Source organism: Macrobrachium nipponense, chromosome 46 (genome assembly GCF_015104395.2).
Source record: "Macrobrachium nipponense isolate FS-2020 chromosome 46, ASM1510439v2, whole genome shotgun sequence".
In the NCBI taxonomy this organism is placed as follows: Eukaryota; Metazoa; Arthropoda; class Malacostraca; order Decapoda; family Palaemonidae; genus Macrobrachium; species Macrobrachium nipponense.
The window spans coordinates 15245677-15269242 of NC_061106.1; the positions used below are offsets into that span (position 1 = coordinate 15245677).

General features: G+C 43.1%; 2 protein-coding genes across 2 annotated transcripts; both read left to right on the plus strand.

Moving 5' to 3' along the window:
* Positions 1-5716: 5716 nt before the first annotated feature.
* On the plus strand, positions 5717-22733 carry LOC135214767 (armadillo repeat-containing protein 7-like; the record flags this gene model as incomplete). The annotated part of the gene is given in 4 exon segments (XM_064249123.1): positions 5717-5832; positions 14772-14939; positions 15312-15449; positions 22590-22733. Coding segments are annotated over 4 exon segments (558 nt in total). The 3' UTR covers position 22733.
* Positions 22734-23061: 328 nt separating this feature from the next.
* LOC135214648 (hydroxyacyl-thioester dehydratase type 2, mitochondrial-like) lies at positions 23062-23547 on the plus strand. The gene has a single exon (XM_064248983.1). The coding sequence runs from the start codon at positions 23062-23064 to the stop codon at positions 23545-23547; it is 486 nt and encodes a 161-aa protein (XP_064105053.1).
* The last annotated feature ends 19 nt before the right edge of the window (positions 23548-23566 follow it).

Sequence of the window (23566 nt, forward strand, 5' to 3'; positions counted from 1 at the left end):
CTGATCGACTTTATGACCACCCACAACTAAAACGACTGGGAAGTGACGTGAGCAAGAAAGAGTTGTGTCCAGCTGAACGTAGGACAGTTTTCCCCCAGCTCCCGCCTCTCCACACACAGCTCACTTTTCGAGTTGCTAATGACTATATATCATGCTTCGGCAACAAGGATATAGTAACTCCGGTAAACTTATGCCATCAAACATAACCATAGATAAATTTGAGAGAGAATCATTTTAATCAAAACTTCAGGTCTTGAAAGAACACATATTACTGTTGTTTTCACACTGGTAAAAGATAAATAACGTAACTAATGGTAAAGCTCGTACTACGATGAAATCAAGTGAAAATAGCAAACGGAATCATTTAATATTTTTACACAATAAACATGCCCACAACGCAATCTGTTAACAAAAAAAATTTAGTTCACGAGACATTAAATTCATATTTCAACTTAAAAACAAGTCGTATAATGACAAATTACCTGGTCTCATATAAGTAAAGTATCTAGATGTTTTATGCTAACAAGAAGCAAGGTAATTCGCTCTGAATTGAGGTAAATACATTGAAATAAAACATAAATAGGGCGAACTAAACTCCTATTTGCCATCAGCTGATTTCCAAACCAGAACATTGACCGCTTTGTTAGTATTTATGATACAGTAATATGATAATCCGTACATACAATATTATTGGATTCAGTAATATATAACTTTTTATAAGATGCAAGTGCCTCAGTGGCGTGGTTGGTATGCTATTGGCGTCCCACCTCGGTGGTCACAGGTTCAATTCTCGGCTATTCCATTGAGGAGTGAGATATATGTATTTCTGGTGGTAGAAGTTCACTCTTGACGTGGTTCGGAAGTCACGGAAAGCCGTTGGTCCCGTTGCTGAATAACCACTGTATGCAACGTAAAAGCAGCATACAAACAAACAAAAAACAAACAAACTGAATAGATGCATATTCATTGTGTTTTTATTTCATAAATATACATAGCCATCAGCAGCATGACATCGCTCAATTATGCCGATGTCGGTCCGAATCTGATTTCTGTTAAGTGGCCAACTTTTTTTCTCCTGATATATCATAGTCAGACTGCATTGAACCTCCAGAATTGGCTTATATTAATAAATTATTAAATTATATCGTACATGTAGTATACTGTAGGCTAGGCTACTGTATTTGTATGTATACGATATATGTACTGCCATGATATCATCATTGTATACGTGAGGCTAACTTGTTAATGTTATTCAATTTCTCTTTGTACTGAATTATTATAAGCCAATGTGCATTGAACCTAGAGAATTAGGTGAAATTAATCATTACTATGCCATATATGTATAAAGTATACTGTGAAGTGTAGGCTAGGCTAGGCTGCTCTATATGTAAAGATGGTATTGATTAACCTAGTGTAGGCTAGGCTAGTATAATATTCTTACAGTGAATTAACATGGGCCGACTTACGTCCAAATTGTCTTACGACCGGTTGGTCAAACCAATTGCAGTTGTAAGTTGACAACCAGCTGTACTGTGTTTCGAGCTATGATGGTAACACTCATCCATTGCAGCTGTTTAAAGTAAATTAGATAGTATTTTGGGCTTTACGAAGACTTCGGCTTCCCCTGCTCAACCTCAAGTAGTTTTGTCCCCAGTTTCGTTGGAGAAAGAGGAGGATAAGGAGTTTCTTCTTACAGCCTACAAGTCACTTCTTTGCTATTTTTTAGCGAATTTCTCGGACTCTATCAGGCCTACGGCTCCGACTTCACCAGAATCCTCCTACCTGAGGGACAGTCAGACAGATTCGTCAAAGTTACCCAAACTAGTTCTATTTGTTTCTGCTCGCAAGCCCTTAAAAGAGGTTAATCTTTGGCTTGCGGACAAGAGGGACCAAAGGAAGGTCAATTTTAACTTCCCTCCTTCTCTTCTTTCCACAATGAGGCACTTGTGTTGTGAGACCGCGGAGACTTTGGGTGTATCTGCCTCCGCCCAGGGGGATTTTTCCGGTACCTTTGACTCAGTGAGAAGGTCAGCTTTTAACTCTTACTAAGATAATGTTCTCAGTGTTGGAGTTGGGTCACCTCATCAAGAAAATTTTTGAGTTTTTGAGGTAGTGAGCTTCCTTGATTGGATAGTAGGAGCCTTGGGTCATAAGATCAAGGAATGCATTTCTTTAGATGAGGAGACTTTTTCGGATATTTCAGGTGATATTTCCTGCCTTGATAAAGGCATTAGAGATAGTTTCCTTGGAGTTGGTCTCTCTTTTTATTCTAGGCATTTCCAAAAACCAAAAAGAGAAACTTTGGTGCTCTTTCACCCTTAAACATCTTTCTCGAACAGAGATCTGCATTGCTTTATTCTTCAGTCTGCAAAACAGTGATCCTACTCCCAGCTTGCGTCCGTCTCCAGGTATGTGCGCTCAGCCCTTTTGTGGCAAGGATTTGTTTAGGTCCTTCCTGGGCTCTATGGGTAGAGCTCGCTTCACCCTGTGTTCCATCAAAAAATAATTGGCTAAGTCCTCTTCTTAAGAAGTGAAGGGCCAGTCCTTTGTTCACCAATAGGAGCAAGGCTCCCTCCAGTTTTGGACAAAACCTGGAGGAGTGGTGGCACAAAGAGGTTTAGGAAGATGGGTGGCCACATGGATAGTAGAAGTTTTACGGGAGGGCTATGTTATCCCTTTCGAGAGAGCTCACCCTTGTCCAACTCTCCAATAACTTTGTCAGCCTACTCAACAGGTTTGGAGAAATTCATTGCCCTATTGGAAGAAGTTTCATCCCTCTTAAAGAAGCCTTAAGAGTTAGTAGTAGTAGACCCACAAACTCCAGGACTCTACAATTGACTTTTTTTTTTGTCCTCAAGGCCTAGGGGGAGTTAGATGTAAACTTGCTGAATCTGTTTGTACGGAAAACAAGGTTCAAGATAGAAATGAATCAGACGGTTTTGTCCATCCATCCATCAGGGCGACTGGATGATTTCCATTGGTATGGAAGATGCATATTTTCTATATCCCGATTCACCAAGAGTCAAAGAAATTTCTCCAATTTATTTTCAAGACCAGAGTATGTCAGTTCAGAGTCCTGTGTTTCAGGCTGTTGACAGCCTAGCAAGTGTTGACTCATGTACTGGCTCCCATTGCAAATTGGTTACATGTAGTAGGGATCCGAGTGTCTCCTTATCTGGATGATTAGCTTCTTTGATCGTGTGCACGAGAAGTATATGGAGGACATGTAGAGAACCATTTTATTAGCAAAAAAATTAAGACAGCTAATAAAGTCACAACTAGTCTCTTCAACAAATACATGGTCTATTTAGGGATGAAGATAAACTCAGTGACATTGTGGGCTTTTCCATCCCTACAAAGAGTGGAATCTTGCATCCAGAAGGTGAACCATGTTCTGTTCCTTCAGAAGTGCTCAGCGGAAGGAGTAGATGGACCTTCTAAGTACCGGCAGTCCCCGGTCATCAGTTGGGGTGCTGATAAGCGAAAACCGCCCATCAACAGAAACTTATGGTGGGCCAAGTTTCAGATTAATGGCACCTCTGTTAGGTATGTTATGGCGCCATTGCTGTTATCGGCACTTTGTGGCACCATAAATCGCCGATTTAATGGCGCTAGACAAGCTCTGTTAACCAAGTCAGTCGATAACCTGGGACTGCCTGTTCTTTATCTCCAAGTAGAAACAATGTAACCTTGAGAAGACTTCTCATGAGGAATCTTCAATTCTTCCTCAAGTAAAGTTGGAACAGATAGAAGTTCCCAGACTCGTTTGTGTTCCAAGTAACAAACAAGATAAAGGAGGACCTGTCTTGGTGGAAATCAAGAGAGGCTTTTAGAAGGGAAGTCACTCCCTACCTCTGAGCCCCGACCTAGTATTCTACTCAGACGTGTCTGACCTAGGTTGGGGAGCTCTCCTAGGAGACCGGGAAGTCTCAGGAATGTGGAATGGACATCAGAAGGAGTGGCATGTCAATTTGAAGGGGCTGACGGCAATCCACTGGGGACTGTTGGAGTTTGTGGTGTTGGTTCACAATAACAAAGTGATTTTCCTCTCAGACAACCCGACGTCTGTTGTACATCAGGAACCCACTCATTCTCTCTGCGAGGCAGCAAGGTCCCTGCTTGACAAGATTGATCCAAGGAAAATTCAGTGTCCTAGCGGACGAATTAAGTCACTAAAAGCAGGTCCTTCCAACATAGTAGATGTTGAATCCGTTAATCTGCCTTGATTTTTGGAAACTTTGGGACAGACCAATTCTGGATCTGTTTGCCACGTCAAAGAATCATGGTCTTCCTCTGTATTGCTCACCAGCTCCGGATCCTCCAGCTTGGGCGACAGACGCAATGCTTGTGGATTGGTCGGACAAGGACTTGTATGCCTTCCCACCATTCAAAATGGTGAGGGAGGTCGCCAACAAGTTCAGGTCTCACCGGAACATTTCGATGACTCTCATTGCCTCATTCTGGCCAGCTCAAGAATGGATTCTGGATCTACTAAACGTTTGGTTGATTTTCCAAGATTTCTACAACAGAGGAACAGGCTACTCAGATAGCCCCACTTCAGAAGGTTCCATCAAGGTCTGTCCACTCTGGCTCTGACTGCTTACAGGCTGTCCGACGCCTGGTACGAGGGAAGAGTTTTTCAAACTAGGCTGCAAGAGCTGTTGCTCAATGGAGGAGAAAGTCATCTAATGATGCATACCAGGCAAAGTTTACAATCTTTAGATCATGGTGTAAAGAAAATAAAATAACTTCCTCTCAAACTTCTATAGTGGAAATTGCGGATTTCTTGTTGTACCTGAGAACTTCCAGGAACCTGTCGACTTCGACCATCAAAGGATATAAGTCTATGCTGGGGTCGATCTTTAGACATAGATAAGTAGACCTGTCATATGATAAAGACCTGTCGTAGCTTATCAAATCTTTGGACACGGAGAAACTTAAAGATCATAAAACATTATCATGGAACCTAGACTGGTCCTTAAATGATTGTCAGAACCACAGTTTGAGCCATTGAATTAGAGACTTAATGAGAGAGACCCTTTTTCTGGTAGCCTTGTCCACAGTAGAGATAGTAAGACAGCTTCACTTGTTGGACAAGAGAGTGGATTTTGTCCAAGGTAATGCGGTTTTGTGCATTACCTTGGGTAGAACTTCCAGTCAGTTTCAGAGATTTACTCAGAACCATCCACCCTCCAAAGTGTAGGTCTCCCATGTAAAGACCAAAAGTTTGTATTTGTGTAGGAATAAATTGCAAATTTTAAAGTAATTTGTGTTTTTCCTAAAATTCAAATCTGAAGTTCTTTACATTTATGGCCCACCTCAGCCACTCCTCATTCAGGTACATAGGCCAAAAGGCAAAGTGGGATGCAAACCGACAAGTGGCCAGGGCTTCCCCCATAATATTGGTAGCTAATGGCCATTCCAGCTCGTGTTTCCAATCAAAATCTCTATGTAAAGACCTTTAGGTTTGTATGTTAAGAAAAATACAAATTAGTAACTTTTGAATTTGAATAAACGTCTCTTTTCTTATAGAAAGCTCCCATTAACTTTGTTTTGGAAAGTGCCAATCACTGTAGAGCATTTTGACAAATGTTCAGAGCTTTCCATGGTTTGTACTGTAATATTTTTTTTTTTTTTTTAAGATTACTTTGGTTACTTAATAATTGTAGCTTCTGCTCCTTGTGTATATTCTAAGTCATGCTGTTTATCTTGCAGACTACATTATGTTCAGCAGCTATGAGAGGCTACAGAAGCGATCTGGGAAGAAGGGAGTTGATAGGTTTCAGTATTTAAAGGAGCTCACAGAAGAATTTTCTACTACAGAAAGCTCTGGTATGTACTGTACTGTATTGCAATACTTTTGTAATTGTATTACAGAAGTAACCTGTGTACTTGTAGAGGTATGAAGTGTGTTTTAGATGTGAAGTATGGTTATTAATAATCCTTTTTCTTTCAGTAAATTATAAAGGAACGATAGCTTTTCATTCTTTTCCTGCTTCCCTTTAAGTCATTAATGTTTTATTTTGATGTATAAACCAGATTTTCATGAAAATCTTGGGTAAATAACATTATGCTGTTTTATGGGAGATGTTAGTTTATTATGTAGTCGCTAAATGAATTTTCATATAGATTAAATATGAATTTCCTTTTATTTTGTTTGATCTTACTTTTGAATTTTATTTACCGAGCTTTTTTTTCATGGCTTAAAATGATTTTTTTTTCTCACTAAATTTAGGTTTGTCCTTTACCTGTGTGGTATTTTTATTTTTGATTCACCCTTTGAATGCAAATGAAGCAGAATGTCAAATAAATAAAACTTAATAATTTTATATGTTCATGATGACAGGAGTTTCTCAGAAATATCTCATAACTTGATTTTGTCAATTATATTTGAATTTAAAACTATACTACTGTAATAACTCGGCAGTATAGTTTTTTTTTTTTTTATCAATATACTTACTGTACATTGGTTTTCAGGCATAGTGCTGAAACTTATGAGTAGCTTAGTTGTAAAAGACATGTCAAATTTGCTGAAGTCCTTGAGGTCAACATAATTACAGTGCATGTACCTCTTCCCATTTCATTTCAATTATAATCAAAAGATAAGGATATGGAATTTTTATTCTAAAATTAATATTAATAATACTTACCTGTATAATTTATCTAGCCCTAAATCCCCAAAAACCGCCCACCAAAATTTACCACATTGGCAACCCTGTTACCTCCTATTCTGTCCGCCAGTTGGCAACACTGTCGTTGACAGATACAAAAACTTCCCTCAAATCAGTTGTGATAGGCAGATCGTGGGGTAGGATGGGTGGGACTAGATAAATTATACAGGTAAGTATTATTATATTAATTTTAGAATAAAAAATAAAAATTCCATATTAATAAACATTACCTTAATATAATTTATCTAGCCCGATTAACCACATTGAAAGAAGGAGGGAATCTGAATACAATTTCCCCTTCGGACAGAATAGAGAAAACAAACAAAGAAATATATATCATAGGCAGTCAAAACTCAACCCAAGGTCTAAGTATACTAACAACTCAAAGTCTCCTACCATAATGCCACCAAACTGTGGTAGCACAGGACAAGGAGTAAGTGCATAGTCAGTCCGTCCTGTACTAAAGTCAGGTGACCGACCAGGTGACCAGTCAGAACGAATTGCGGACAGCAAGGCTGCACCCTGAAGACTATCAGCACTATTCTTTCCCTAAAGGATGAGTGTCTGGACTGTCTGGGCGATTCAAATGCTAAAGCAAACCTTGGGGGTGTATCAACGCAACCCGATGTCGCCAGCAACGAATCGGCTCATGAGCAACTCTAACTCGAGCTTTCTAGTGCCAAGAGAAAGGAGCGCGGAGCAAAAAGGCGATTCAGTCCCGAAGACGAATGCCTGACAGTCCAACCTGGTCTCATGTTACACGATCATCGGGGGTGTATCAACGCAACCGACTCGTCACAAGAAACTCAGGGCTACTAAATGTCGCCTGATCTCACGAGTGTCTGACTCCGAGAAACAGGTGAGACAAAAAGTAGATGGTAGCGAGTCACCAGATGACAGCAGACGATCCATCGACTAATTCCCTGTCCAGGACAGTGGAAGAAGCAGGAGTCGTCAGGACAAGCAAACCAGTGGCTAGTCCTAGGTCAGCATCGACTCTGGGAGAAGCGTAGTCGCCCAGTGGTCGACAACCCAGTGGCTGGAACCATTTCACACTGACAATGGAAGCAGCATGAGTTGCCAAGCAGTCAGTCCATGTCATCAACAACACCTAAATACCAAACTGCCTAATTCCCATTATACTACGTCAAAAACTGCCATGGGTTTATATACAAAAACAAAAAATATATACAACAAAACAAAAATTAATGAATAATATACAGGTAGCAACCCAACGTAAAACAGAAGACTACCTAATTCTCCTGTCTGACGACCTGTCCTGCCATCACCAACGGGCCCAAAGAACGAAGGTCGCCTAGAACTAGAGAAATATCCCTCAAGTAAAAAGAGGCAAAACAGAATTAGAACGCCAAGTCGCCGCCTCAACGCACCTTGGCGACTGAGACGTTCTTCATAAAAGCTACTGATGTAGCAACTGCTCTAATACTGTGTGCTCTCGGTCGTCTGGTCTTCCCCAGCAGCCGAACCACCAGTTTTAACGATCAGATCTCTGAGAAAAAAGGATACACCATTCTTTGAATAGGTCTCTTGACATTTCGGGGTGAAACAAACAGATGACGGGGACGACCCTGAATGTCCTTCGTGCGGCGTAAATAACATGAGAGCGACCTAACATGGGCAAAGAACTAATTCCTCATTTAAATTACCAACAAAGTCGACCAGCGACTTCAGTACGAAAGACCTGGGAATGGGATTATCAGACGATTCAGTCTTTGCGACAAATTCAGGAAGGTATGACAAAATCATGTCTTGTCCAGATCTGGCAACCAGAAAAAGAGAGTGCTTGCAGTTCACCCACCCTTCTTGGCTTGCTAGCCAAGTGAGACAAGGAAGAGTGTCTTAGAAGAGAGGTCCCTAAATTTGGCAGAATTCAGAGGCTAAACAAAGGAGGGAACCTTAAGGCTTGAAGGACTTTGTTAACGTCCCATGTCGGAGGCGAACACTGCTGCCGTGGGTTGGAGATAGGTGGGAAAAAAGATCGAAGTAATCTCTAATGACATAAGATGAAGAGATCTCAGGGAGCCTTGCCTTAAAACATAGGAAAGCATAGACCTATAACCCTTAATGCACGAAGGTGACAGGGCCCTGTCATGATGTAAATGAACTAAAAACTCCGCTACTTTCGGTAAGGAACGTTCTAGAAATTGAATGTCCTTGAGACTTACACCAACGTCTGTAAACCGACCATTTAGCCTGATAATTTACTCTGGTTGATTGCCGTCTGGCAAGAGCCAACTGTCGCGCCATCTGGAGGAGAACCCTTCGTGCTTGAGAACCTCCTGACAGTCTCCAGCCATGAAGATGAAGCATGTGGAGCCTCTGATGGAACCGATGAAAATGGGGTGTTTGAGAAGATCTGGTCTCTCTGGCAGGCGAATGGGGGGTTCCACCAGTGCTTCCAGAAGGTCGGGAAACCACTCTGTGGCCAGAAGGGGGGCGATCAAGGTGAGATCCAGACGCTTGGTTGCCCCTCACTTTGTTGAGGACTGACCTCACCAGAGAGAACGAGGAAAAGCATAGGCTTGAAGTCCCTCCCAGTCCTGCAAAAGAGAGTCTGTCCCGGCACTCTGAGGAGTCGGTAAGGGGCGAAGAATATCTGGCACCGAAATTCAGTGGGTGGCAAACAGATCGACTGTGACAGGCCATTTCTTCCTGAGGCTGTCGAAGACTTCCTGGCAAAGTGTCCACTCCGACCCTTGAACTTCGTTCGGTCTCGACAAGGCGTCTGCTAAGACGTTGTGATGGCCAGGATAAACTGAGGGTCCAATGTAATCCCCCTGTCTTCATGCCCAACACAGGATTGATCAGGCTTCTTGAGTGAGAAGATCCGACTGTGTGCCGCCTTGGTTTCTCAAGTACGAGACTGCTTGTGGTGTTGTCGACAAAGATCGCGACAACCGACTCCAACAGTTTGTTCTGAAATGAAAGAAGGCCTAGGTACACTGCCCTCAGTTCCCTCCAATTTATTGACATGATCCTCTCCTCCTCTAACCAAAGGCCCGAAGCGGCTTCGGAGCCCAGGTGTGGCGCCCAACCTTGATCCGAGGCGTCCTGACCAAAACATTAGGTGGTCCGGAGGACCGAAAGAAAAAGAGATGTCCCTGACTTGAGGCGGTGAACTTGCATCCACCAACGGAGATCCTTCCGACATTGTGGAGAAGAGGCGACTATCGTGTCCTCGGACACGAAATCCCATGACTGACGAAGTGTCGACTGAAGGGACCTCATTCTGAGACGACCTCCGGGAACCAGTTGGATGAGGGATGACAAATGGCCCAGGAGAGACCTCCAAAGAGAAACTGGCTGCGTTACGGAGGACAAAAATTCTTCGATCAGACTCAGAAGCTTGTCCTATCCGTTCTAGAGGCGAAGAAGCCCTCAAAATCTGGGAATTCAAAACATCCCCAGATAAGTCATGATCTGGCAAGGGATTAGATTGGACTTTGTTGAAGTTGACACGAATGCCCAACTCGACACAAAGAGACAGTACTATCTCCCTCGACCGGAGACATTTCTCTAGAGATTCGGCCTGGACTAAGCCAATCGTCCAGATACGGGAAAGCATCTTACAAATTTAACTGATGCAGAATAGCTGAAACAGGAGCCATCACCCGAGAAAAGACCTGTGGAGCAGTGGTGAGGCCGAAACAAAGGGTCTTGAACTGGAAAACTCCCGAGTCCGTGAAAAACCGAAGGTAAGGTCTGCTTCTTGGATGGATGGGGATTTGCAGATAAGCATCCTGCAGATCGATGGAAATCATCCAGTCCCCCCTCCTGACGGATGAAAGAACCGTCTGGACCATCTCCATCCTGAACTTGGACTTTAGAATGAACTTGTTCAAAACCGAAAGATCTATGATGGAGCGCCAGGAGGCACCCGAGGCCTTTAGAACTACAAACATCCGAGAGTAAAACCCGGGAGAAGGAGGAGCTCGCTCTATGGCATCCTTCTCCAAGAGGGCTGGAAGCTCCTTCTCCAAGGCTTGACCCCTGATTGAGTGAGGGGAATAACTGCTGAACTCGAGAGGACGATTGGAAAGTGGAGGTCTGGAAACAAAGGGATCTCGTAGCCTTCCTTCAGGACCTCCACCACCCAAGCATCCACCGCTCTCCCCTGCCAAGCTGACCAATGGCGGGAAGAGACAAGCTCCTACTGCGGTCTCCAGGCGAGGTGATGACTCCTACTTCCGAAAATTCTTACGCAAGACAAGGAACGAAGAAGAAGAAGAAGAAGGTCCTCCTGGAGGTTTGAGCTCTTTCTCTGCCCTTAGAGCCACGCCAAGAACCTCTCCCGCGTTTCAAAGGGTGAGCACCAGAGGATGAAGAAGAGGCACCAGCAACCTGAGATGTACTCTGGAAAAAAGAGCCAGAAGAGGTTGTTGGCTGGAGCAGAAGGTACAGATCTGGTCCTAAACTTACGCTTACTCCTTGAAGGAACGGTTGGAAGACCAGGAGGAAAAAGCTCTTGATAAGGCCCAGTGAGCTTGGGAAGAGGCATCACCTTGATGTTCCTTCAAAACCTCAGAAAGCACAGAAATATCGAAAGGAAATCGCCAAAAGGAGAAGAGGACAACAGACGGGTTCTCTGAATCTCCGATACAGAGGAGGTAACTGCGACAAATACAGGTTTACGCCTTAGAGAAACAAGAAAGGCCTGCATTGAAGCAGCAAGCTTGTTCTGATGTACAGAAGCGATTGAAATGGATGAGCAGAATTTCTCAAAAAGAGGAGCATCAGGAGGAACAAACCCGGAGTCCTTGATATACATTAAAAGCCCTCCGAGGACCCACATATTGAAGGATTGAGCTTCTTGTAAGGCAGCTCATAACAGACTCCATAGCAATAAAATCTTCAATTGAGACAGAGACCGAAGCCTTAGAAGGCAAGGGTTGACTTGAAAGTCGGACAAAATCAGGATTTGGCTTGGGGGGGTCGAGAGAATGAAGAATCATCCGCCACCTGGTAAACTCCTCTCCGGTGTCGTAGAAAAGAAAGAGAGCTTCTTCCTCTTCCCTTCCCCGATCACCTTCGACAAAGTTTAGCGGCAACGTCCGCCCTCACTCTCGCGAACCTCTGGGTAAAGGGAAAACGTAAAATTCCCGTTACCGGGAAGGACCGTCAAGAAAAATCCCTTCTGTAATACAATGAGGCGAGGCTGCTTCTGCTCTTTAGGCCTCGCCTGAGGAAGAAAACTCAAAATTAAATCAAAAGTTTCTTGAATTCTACATCATGACATCCATTCGAGGAAACATCAATATCACACGAATCCGCGTCATCATCATCATCATTGTCAGATCCTAACTTAGAAACTTCCCCTGAAGTAAAATCCTGACGACTAGCTATCTTAGGTCTGACACTAATATCCCCCCCCCCCCCCCCCCTTCTCCTAAATAAGCGCCCTTTGGCACTGTTACGGGACTAACAGGGGACACGTTGGGTAAAGATTCGTTAGGCACCTGCCCGGACCGGATCCCCCCTAGGCCTTCGCCACGACGGGGTTCACAAGCCGGGGTAATCTGTCGCACCGTTACCCATGGTGCTGTCGACAGGTACCTGACGAGGAGCTGAAAATGAATCTAAAAGTGTGTTAGTAACATTCTAGTAAAGGCTTCTTGAAAATTCTCTGACAGATTGTTAAACTTAGCTGAAATATCTCTATCTAGACTAAGCTGTAATTTCTTAAAATTCTGTTTCCAGGTAGTTTCCATTGCCAAAATCTTTGAATCCACATCAGAATAACTTCACTAATTACCGGTTGTACAGGGGGCAAAGCATCAATTAATTCGGAATCGGAGTCGTACGATACCGAAACCGAAGAGCCAGAACCATGAGCGCCCAAGTCAAAGAATTCGTTAGATACAGTTCTAGCAATCGATTTCTTTTTTCTCCTTAACCGATCTTTTACGCTGCAAGATTGTTTGGCGTTTCTTATAAGCAGTCATATCCTCGTCAGACCAGGGCTTACTACGTCACAACGAGAAGTCAAGTCACAAACCTGTCCACGACAAGAGCTAAAACAAATGTCATGGGGTTCATACTCCCTGCTACTCATCCTTGTCCCACAAACCGGGCAGTTCCTGATGTTGCTGGCAGAAGGAAGCATCGTAATTTCTTGGTAATCCATTGTAGAATTGGACAGGTCAGTAGTTCCGGGTCGCACAAAAGTTCGTAATTTAAGATAAGAACCACAACAGTAATCAAAGTTAATTCACTATTTCGTGATGTAATGCGTGAGTGGTAATTCATATAAAGTCTCATTTAACAAATAATGAAAGCTTTAAAGGCACAAAAATGTTTAAGGAAATTTATAAAGAGCGGCCGTGATGTAAACAACACGGGCGCTCGTTAACAACTGATTTGAGGGAAGGTTTTCGTATCTGTCAACGACAGTGTTGCCAACTGGCGGACAGAATAGGAGGTAACAGGGTTGCCAATGTGGTAAATTTTGGTGCGGTTTTTGGGGATTTAGGGCTAGATAAATTATATTAAGGTAATGTTTATTAATACTAATTTTAATGCTGGATGGTTTGACAGCTATATAAGGTATGCACCAGGTATTTACAAAACAGGATTGGCAGACATTTAACATACTTCCCCTTCTTTTAATAAAGTTTTGAGTGAGCGATAGGAATACTTATCCCTGTACTTGGGTTTTGTGTCTTCAGATTCAGCATTGTTTGTCCTGCGTAAGACTGTGACCATATATCCCTTTGGTCCTGTGATTCTGTTCCATGGCCATGCAATGTCTTGGGTTTTAGTTAAGTTGCTAGGTGGTCGGGTTTTAGTTAAGTTGCTAGGTGGTCGGGTTTTAGTTAAGTTGCTAGGTGGTCTACCAAGGCTATTACCTATTTGGCTGTTGAGTTTTTTTTGTGTCTCAGACTTCATTACCCCCCCCCCCCAAGACCCACCCTGGTGGGGGCAGAAGTGCACATGGTACCTTTGAAGCTTTTGCATTCACTTTCCTTTAAAGAATTGTTGGGGATGGTGATAAAGTGGTGTTTATGTGCCAAGATAGGGCATTCAAGAAATAATTTTGTGGTGTCAAGTACAACCATGCTCCTATTGTGAGTACACTTGTAGTGCCATCAGTGTACCTTACATTGTGTACAGTGAGCATTATTAAAAGGTGTTTTTAAACATATTTTGGCGCCACTAGCTACACCACTATACGTAGCCTTTTACTTGACCAGTTTCTGTCTGCCCTCTGTCTTGCTGTCCAACCTCTTTAACTATTACGTGTTAGTGTAGTTGGAGTTTTCTCCCAGTTTCACCTTTAGATCCTTGTGCTTTTTCTCATGCACCTTCTCAATCTCTATCTTGCTTTCCAGTCTACTCCAACCCCCTCTATTCATTGTCTTAATTGCTGAATGGTTAAAATTACCCTAGTGCTTGGCTTGATTACCAAAATTTTGTGATTCAGTTATTCATTATACAGGTGTGCAACACCTAATATGTTTTATTTTTTTTTAATTTATCAAATGTCCCTTCACCCAATTTCAAAGAATGCAGTTATCTTGCTTTAGACTTAACAAAAAATTACCCTCATGTCCAGTTGGACTTTTATATGTTCGACATTAAGCACTGCTGACTGACTGATTAAGTTGAAGCCTTTTGAAGATTTCAGTCTCGTTACCATGTACATTAAAGATGTTGGTACATTTTTTTTTTCTGATCCTTTGGTAATAACTCCAAAGGTATTCAGGTAATTGTTATTTATGTAGCAGAAAGGAATTTTGTTAAGATTTCCTCTTGTCAAATGCCAATCATTTCCTTTCTTCAAAGTTTACTCTCCCTCCACTGTATGCAAGCCTTAGGTACACCTAAATTAAGCCGAGCGATCTGGTGATGGTAGATGAGGAAGCGCAGGTTACCTTAACTTGAATAGCTGGCACCATCTGCCTGAAATTAACAACTTGTATTGAAAACATTTTGGATGGTCTCCTGTTTGAGCTGTTAAAGTGGTATGTTATGCAAAACATTGTTACTTTACTATGGGTTTTAAAGATATTTTGATTATTTTCACTAATTTTTAGTTGCAGATTGCTCTGTGTAATTTTTTCTTGAATTTTTCTTTTCCAGAAGCTAAAGAACAAGTTCTTGCTAATTTAGCAAACTTTTCATATGATCCCATCAACTATCAGTGGCTGCGAAGGCTTAAAGTAATTGATATTTTTCTACACCAGCTCTCTGAAGGAACACTACCTCTGCGTAGGTTTGCTGCTGCTGGGATTTGTAATTTGTGTTTGGGTAAGTTACATATTGGCTTGTCATTTTACAGCATGAGGAAGAAATGCTAGTGGTTTTTTGTTTTAAATGATAATCCTGCAATCATAGAATAATAGGGAGAAATATTATCAGCTTTTGAAAATGTAGCAGGTAATGTAGAAGATTATGTAGTCATTAGATATTCTCACTTGAATTGTAAAATGTCATGGCATTAAAGATCTGTCAAGGCAGGGTGCCCATTTTTTCATTAAATGGGCACTTTTAATTCATTCAGGTTATTCTTTTGTACTCATACACTAACTTTTAGTTAAATTATGTAGATATATTTAGTCTGTGTAACTTATACATCCAAAGAATTTTTGTTTGGTGAATTAATAGTTGCTCTATTTTCAGATTTTGAAAATAAGTCGTACATCCTGCAGAATGGGGGTGTACAACTGTTGACTGAATGTTTGAAGTCAGAGGATGAATCCTTAGTTCTCTCTTCCATTACCTCATTGATGTTCCTTGTCACACCTCAGTCTAACTCGGGTAATAACATATTCTAGTTATATCTGTTTTTGTACAAGTAACTTACCCAACAGATATATACTTAGCTATAGACTCGGTCGTCCCGACAGAATTTCAAAACTCGCGGCACACGCGACAGGTAGGTCAGGTGATCCACCATTCCCGCCGCTGGGTGGCGGGGTCTGGAACTATTCCCGTTTTCTAAGCCATAATTTCTCTGTCGGTTGAACGGACAACACCTATTGTTCGTTCCTCCATCTTGGATTTCAACTCGTTTGCCGAGAATTTGGATTGGTTTTTTGGTGACGTATTCTGTTTTTTCTCTGGCTTGGCATACGCTTATTGTGGACTGTTTTTCGACTTTGGTTTTGACTACTCTTTCACGATGTCTGACGCTAAGGCTTCACCTATGTTTAGAGTTTGCAGTAGGGAAGATTGTAAGGTTAGGCTGCCTAAATCGGCATTAGATCCTCATAGTATTTGCGCTAAATGCAGGGAGAATGAATGTTCTTTTATTAACACCTGTGTTGAATGCGAGAACCTTACGTGGAGCTTGAATGGAAGGAATTATCATCATATGTTAGGAAGCTGAGAGAGATAGAGTGAGAAAGGCTTCAGCTAGGTCATCTAGTATTATCTTGCTCCTTAGAACAAGAAATTAACTCTCCTTCTAACAATTTTCCCTTAGCCTCAGCTGCTTCTCCCTGTTCTGAATCCAAAGATTCTTCGTCAGAGAGGGAAATGTAAAAGCTTCAATTAAGAAACTTCAAGCTCAGCTACGAGCTCTAAACCAAGGTAAGAGTGGTGATAGTGACTTGTTTGCAGTGTCCCCAGTGCAGTGGAGGGGGCGTCTGACCGTTCCTCATTGCTCCTAGGCCTAGACCTCTTCCAAACTCCCAGGACCAGGGGAGGAGGAATGTCGAAAGCCGCAGGGAGGATGCAGAACATCCCCAACGGTCAGGCGTCCCTTCGGCAGATCCTGTTGTTAAGTCCCAGGCTGCCTTGGATTGCCGCAGAAAAGGCGTCCTAAAGGAGTGTTTTTCGGCCTCAGACTCTTCCTCTTCCTAAACGAGGATGGAGTTCGGCCTCTCTTTCGCGCCCTTTGAAGAGAGCCTGGAAGGCTCCTAAAGGAGACGCGGCTGACTCCAGCCCAGAGCGTTTTCCTGAGGATTGGCCTTCGGGACCTAAGAAGACTAAACAAGAGGAGCCTTCTCTTCAGGATCCTACGAAGAAGTTTTTGGTTAATCTGCAAGAGCAGTTAGCTTCTCGTAGGCTCTTTTGCTAAGGACACTACAAGGAGGAAGGATGTCTCGCTCCCTGTTAAGAGTTCCGCTAAGCGCCCTGCTTCGTATAGGAGAGAACCCTCACGATCTCCAGGGCGTTTATCGCCTTCGTCGAGAGACTCGTCTGATAGGAGTTGTTCTCCTGAGAGAAGAGCCCTTTCGCCCTATAGGCTGTCTTCCCCGAAGCGCCCTCTGAGACGCCGCGAATCGAGCAGAAGTCTCGATCGGTTTAGGTGCAAGGAACCGGAAAACCGATTTAGGTATCAGGATCCTTTGGGTCTGCAGGACCAGGAGCCAGACAGGCGCAAAGAGGCAGCAAGACGCAAGAAAGGGCGTCAAGAGCCTCTTAGAACACAGGGTTCAGGACGTCAGGATTCTGCTAACGAAGGCAGGAATCAGGACGCTATGAGCCAGGACGCCATGAGTCAGGGCGCCAGGAGTCAGGGCGCCAGGAGTCAGGGCGCCAGGAGTCAGGGCGCCAGGAGTTAGGACGCCAGGAGGCAGGACGCCAGGAGTACGTTAGGCGTCAAGTGTTAGGGCGCCAAGAGCCTGTTAAGCGTCAGGAATCAGGACGCGGGGATCTTTTCAAGCGCCCTGAATCAGGACGCCAGGAGCCTAGCAAGCGCCACGAACCTGGCGAACCTAGACAACAAGAGTCTAGTAGGCGCAAGAGTGTTTCCGACAGGCAGGAGCCTCACTCTTCGTATAGAAGTGCTAATGTTCCGCGCCTCCCTTCTCGGGAAAGGAGTTCTTCTCCCCGGGAAGAGCCAGATCACTCCAAAACGATCTCCTTCTGTGGATCAGTTGGACCAGGTATCGGAAGACGAAGAGCCAGTAGATGTAGCAGTTTCTGACTACAAGAGACTTTCTCTTTTGCTGCTAAAGGAGTTCGGAGACTCCCTTCATCCTGCGGACCCTCCTTCACCAGGATCGTTGATGTCCAGCACTAAAGCTCTCAAGTCGTCTTCCTTCGTCAAGATGCGCCCCGCTCTTTGTATGAAAAAGGCATTAAAGACTTTTTCAGAGTGGTTGACTTCCAGAAGGGAAGCGGGCAAGACAGTTTTTTTGCCTGCCCTCCTTCCAAGTTACAGGAAGGCAAACCAGAAGGTGGTACGAGACCAAAGAACCGATGGGGTTAGGTCATTCCTTCTTCCGCAGGATGCGGATTTTGCTTCATTAGTGGACTCTTCTAGGAGGAAGTCGTTGCTGTCTGCTAAGGCAACTTGGGGCATGTGTGAGCTAGACCACCTTCTAAAGGGCCTCTTTAAAACCCTAGAAGTCTTCAACTTTATGGACTGGGCTTTGGGAGCGTTAGCGAAGAGAGCTCAGGACACTGACTTTGTTTCCTAGAGGAACTTTTTCGAGCGTCCTGGCTTGCCTGGACCAGAGCGGTCATGGACGGTTCTGTTGAAGTTGCCTCTCTTTTTGGAACGGGAGTATTAAAGAAGAGATCTGTCTTTAGCTCTTTCTTAGCAAGAGCAGTATCACCTTTGCAAAGGACATCTCTTCTTTTTGCACCGTTATCCCCGCACCTATTTCCACAAGAGACTGTTAGAGAGGTTTCTAAATCTCTTACGGAGAAGGCAACTCAGGATCTCCTCACGCACTCAGCAAGAAGTTTAGGCCGGCAGTGCCTATAGAGAAAAAAGAGAGACCCTCTTTTGTACAGCCCTTTCGAGGTGCCTCCTCTTCTAGAGCCCCTCTTAGAGGTCGCAGACCAGATAGAAGGAGTAGACCATCTAGAAGGTCCTTCGGGAAGTCTTAGTATGAGCAGGAAGGTCCTCCCAGACGAAAGTAGGCGCCAGGCTACTCCACTTTGCCAAAGTCTGGGCGCAGAAGGGAGCGGACTCCTGGTCCTCTCTATCCTGAAAAAAGGATACTTGATCCCCTTCAGGGAAAATCCTCCCTTGACGACAACTCCAAGGGAGTTGACCGCAAGATACTCTTTGGATCCGTCCGAAAGCTTGCTATGTTTGCAAGCAGTGGAACAGATGATTTCCAAGGAAGCGGTAGAAACTGGTTCACGATCTCCAGTCTCCATGATTTCTACAATCGGCTATTCCTGGTACCAAAAGCCATCGGGGGGATGGAGACCGGTTCTAGACGTCAGTGCCCTGAATTTCTTTGTATTGAAGAAGAAATTTTCAATGGAGACGTCTTCCTCTGTTCTATCTGCTCTTCGTCCAGGGGACTGGATGGTGTCCCTGGACCTTCAGGATGCGTATTTCCATGTGCCAATTCATCCGGCAGCAAGGAAGTATCTGAGGTTCATGTTCCAAGGGAAAGTGTTCCAGTTCCGAGCGATGTGCTTCGGACTTTCGACTGCCCTCAAGTCTTCACGGACATCATGAAGAATGTAGCTTTTGGCTACATCTGGAAGGGATCAGGATCTCGTTATATCTGGACGATTGGCTAATAAGAGCCCAATCGGAGAAAAAATGTCTGGAGGACCTATTAGTTACTCTAAAAGTTGACAAAGTCCTTAGGAATTTTAGTAAATCACGAGAAATCCATGCTGACTCCCCAGCAGAGTATTGTCTATCTGGGGATTCAGATGGATTCTCGGATTTTCTAGCGTATCCTTCGCAGGAAAGGAGAGAACGCTGCTTAGAAAAGGTGTCAGTCTTCTTAAGGAAAGAACATTGTTCCGCGAGGGAATGGATGAGCTTACTGGGGACTGGGGACTCCTCGATGGAACAGTTCGTTTCCTTAGGAAGACTTCACCTACGACCCCTTCAATTTTATCTGAAGGAGAAGTGGGATTGGAAGTCCAACAATCTAGGAGATACATTTCCAATCTCGAAAGGGATCAAGGAGAATATCCGTTGGTGGTTAGATCCACAGAAACTAAGCAAGGGAATCTCCCTTCGCTTACAGAACCCTCGCCTAGCGTTTGTTTGCAGACGCCATCAGATTCAGGGTGGGGAGCGAACCCTAGGTTCGGAAGAAGTGTCAGGCACTTGGAAGGAGAACAAGTGTCCTGGCACATAAACAAGAAAGAGCTAACAGCCATTCATCTAGCTTTGGTTCATTTTCGAGGAACAGGTCTCAGGTCTGGGGATTCAGATTCACTCGGACAACACAACAGCCCTCGCTTATATAAAGAAACAAGGGGGACGCATTCCTTTTCCCTGTACGAATCAGCAAAGGATACTGCTGATTTGGGCGCAGGAAAGGAAGATCTCTCTCCTCACAAGGTTTGTGCAGGGAGAGAAAAAATGTCCGGGCAGATCTGTTAAGCAGAAAAGAACAAGTCCTACCCACGGAATGGACTCTCAATCCTCAGATTTGCCAACAACTTTGGCATCTTTGTGGGGAAGGCCCAATATAGACCTGTTCGCGACCAACAAGAATCACAGATTAGAAACCTATTGCTCCCCGATCTCGGATCCTCAAGCAGTTAGCAGTAGACAGCTTTCTGCTAGATTGGACGGGCTTGGACGCATACGCCCTTCCCTCCTTTCAAGATAGTAGGAGAAGTATTGAGGAAGTTCGCTTGCTCGGAAGGAACAAGAATGACCCTCATCGCTCCCTTCTGGCCGGCTCTCGATTGGTTCACAGAGGTGCTGGAGTGGTTAGTGGATTTTCCAAGATCGCTTCCACTAAGGAACGATCTTCTCAAACAACCCCACTTCGACAGGTTTCACAAAAAACCAAATCCCCGCTCTAAGTCTGGACCGCCTTCAGACTGTCGAAGGACTTGTCAGAGCAAGGGGCTTTTCACGAGAAGTGGCGAAGGCTATTGCAAGAGCCAGAAGAGTCTCCACTTCCACAAAAGATATCAGTCGAAGTGGGAGTTGTTTAGAAGATGGTGTAAGGGAAAAGAAAATATCCTCCTCCAGTACCTCTGTAACTGAGATCGCAGATTTTCTCCTATATTTGAGAAAAGAATGTAACCTGGCAGTTTCAACAGTGAAGGGTTACAGAAGTATGCTGGCCTCAGTTTTTCGACATAGAGGAATAGATCTGACGAATAATAAAGATCTTCATGACCTTATAAGGTCTTTTGAGACCACGAAAGAACATGTAATCAAGAAGCCTAGCTGGAACTTGGATGTGGTCCTCAAGTTCCTATGTCGGAAAAATTTGTACCGTCTCACGCAGCTTCGTTTTAGAGACTTAACTAGAAAGTCATTATTCCTTTTTGCGTTAGCAACAGCCAAGAGAATTAGCGAGTTGCAAGCTTTGGAAGGTAAAGTGGGGGTTTAAGAAGGATTCAGCGATTTGCTCCGTTTAAACCATTTTTTTCTAGCAAAAAAATGAAAATCCCTCAAAGCCTTAGGCCAAGAAGCTTTGAGATAAAAGGACTAGCTTCATTAACAGGGAGAGAACTAGAAAGGACTGTGTCCAGTCAGGGCACTCAGGTTCTACCTGGAGAAGAAGAAGTTGCTGAAAGGTACAGAAGAAAGTCTTTGGTGCTCTGTAAGAGATCCGAAAAGAGCGATTTCTAAGAACGCCCTTACATACTTCATAAAAGATGTAATAAGGGAAGCTCACCTTAAGTGCGAAGAAGAGCATCTCAAGGTTCTCAGAGTGAGAGCTCATAGAAGTGAGAGCCATAGCTACGTCTATGGCATTTCACAAAACATGGTCGCTTCAGGCTCTTATAGAGTCGACATTTTGGAGATGTAATTCGGTGTTCGCCTCGAATTAACTAAGAGACTTGTTAAAATTTCGTACGAAAAGTGCTTGTTTGCTCTGGGAGCGTATGTTTCGGCGAATCAGTGCTGGGAGAAGGGGCTGAGGCTAATCCTTCCTATTTAGTTTAAGGCTTAAATTACTGTTTATTGGTGGTTGTTTTTATTGGTTAATTGTCAGAGGGAATAGGGAACCCTCTTACAATTCATAGATTGTAACAATACTAACATGGTCAGGTGATCGGGATTGGCTTCAGTGCTCTTTGTGATTTGTTTAATAACCTTAACTCTGTCATGTAAGAGGGCGAGTCTCCATTGATATGACATAAGGTCAAGGCTCTACCATGTAAGTGGGTCAGCCCCCATTGGTACGATCCAGTATAGGCTCTGTCGCGTAAGCGGCTAGCCCCCATTGACACGATCCAAAGAGTTATTCAACCATAGGTTCATTCCTCGTTGAAACTCTTGAGGCAAGCAGACTCATTGACAGTAGTCATGAAGTCTTCAGCCCAATAAGGTAGGAACTATGGATTATGTTATCCAAGAACATAGGTTGTTTTTGGTCCCTGTTTTTTTAATGTATTTAGTTTAAGTATTATTTTGTTTTTAGCTGTCTCTTGCCCGCCACCAAGGGTGCCAATCAGCTAAGTATATATCTGCTGGGTAAGTTACTTGTACAAAAATGATATTGTTAAGATACAATAAAGTTTTGTACATACTTACCTGGCAGATATATACGATTAATGGCACCCAGCCTCCCCTCAGGAGACAGGTGGAAGAGAATTATGGCTTAGAAAACGGAATAGTTCCAGACCCCGCCACCCAGCGGCGGGAATGGTGGATCACCTGACCTACCTGTCGCGTGTGCCGCGAGTTTTGAAATTCTGTCGGGACGACCGAGTCTATAGCTAAGTATATATCTACCAGGTAAGTATGTACAAAACTTTATTGTATCTTAACAATATCATTTTTAGTGATTTTTAGTAATACACTGTAATTTGATTGTAATTCATGATTGTCAATTTTAATAGCCAGTATAATTTATGATTAGCTGGTGTCTTCAGACTAGCAAAAGTCCTTAAGCTAAATCTGTGAAATACCACAAGCTGAAACATAAGATCAAACTTGAAAATTATAGGGCTTTTGATAATCATAACTAATTTTAAGCTTATATAACCTAGTACTGGCTTCTATCAGCACTGCAGCTTCCAATTTATTTATTTTTTTTTATTTACTTTCAGAGATCACAAGTGATAAAGTTGTAAAATTAATCACGATTAAGGCAGAAGGAAACAATCCTCGCATCACAAACCTTGCCAAGATATTTTTGTCTGATTATCATTATCCAGTAAAGGAGGGCAATTCAACCAAAACTGGAATTTAGTATTAGGGATCTTGGAGGATTAGGGCTTTTGTGTGGGAAGGCATCGGTATACAGTATAAGTGATATAGGATAGTGTGTTTGTAGCAAACTGTTGTTATTGTTGACCCGAAAAATAACGCTTTTGACAGAGAACATTTATAGGATTATCTTGCGTGTATTTCCTCATTTAAATTACAGAGGGTGCATTTATATATATTGTTTAAATATATATATATATATATATATATTAAATACTGTATATGTATTTTTATACAATTGTAGAGTAAGGAACCTTTAGTTTTGTGATTTTGATGGTTTGAATGTACTGGAAGTCAATTGTATTATTTCTTATGTCTTTGTTCTACAAACTTCGCAAATTACACTTGCTTCATCCATTGCTTCACAGTTTTGGAAAGAGACAAATTCAGACCTTGTCTTGGAAGGTTGGTGACACAGCAACTGTCACGAAAAAGGTCACCTTTGAGGAAGTCCAGCGGTTTGCTGAACTTTCTGGAGACAGAAATCCTGTACACGTAGATAAAGAATTCATTACTAGGGATTCTAAATTTGAAAATTGCATAGTTCACGGAGCTTACCTGAACAGCTTGGTATCTGCAGTTATTGGGACTCAGCTTCCTGGGCCAGGAACTTTGGTAGTGAAGCAGGAACTTAATTTTCCATCCCCTTGTTATATTGATGAGGAGGTGAATATAACTGTGAAATTAGCTGCTGTTAGGAAAATCCTTACGGTAGATTTTACTTGTGTCACAAGTTCTGGGAAAGTAGTTCTTTGGGGAAATTGTCGTCTTGCACGTCATTCCAGTAAAAAAGTTTAGTTATTTTACAAGAAAAGGT

What these genes read in the sequence shown, in the direction of transcription:
- LOC135214648 (XM_064248983.1), top strand. Translation starts at nt 23,062, where the DNA reads ATGTCTTTGTTCTACAAACTTCGCAAATTACACTTGCTTCATCCATTG.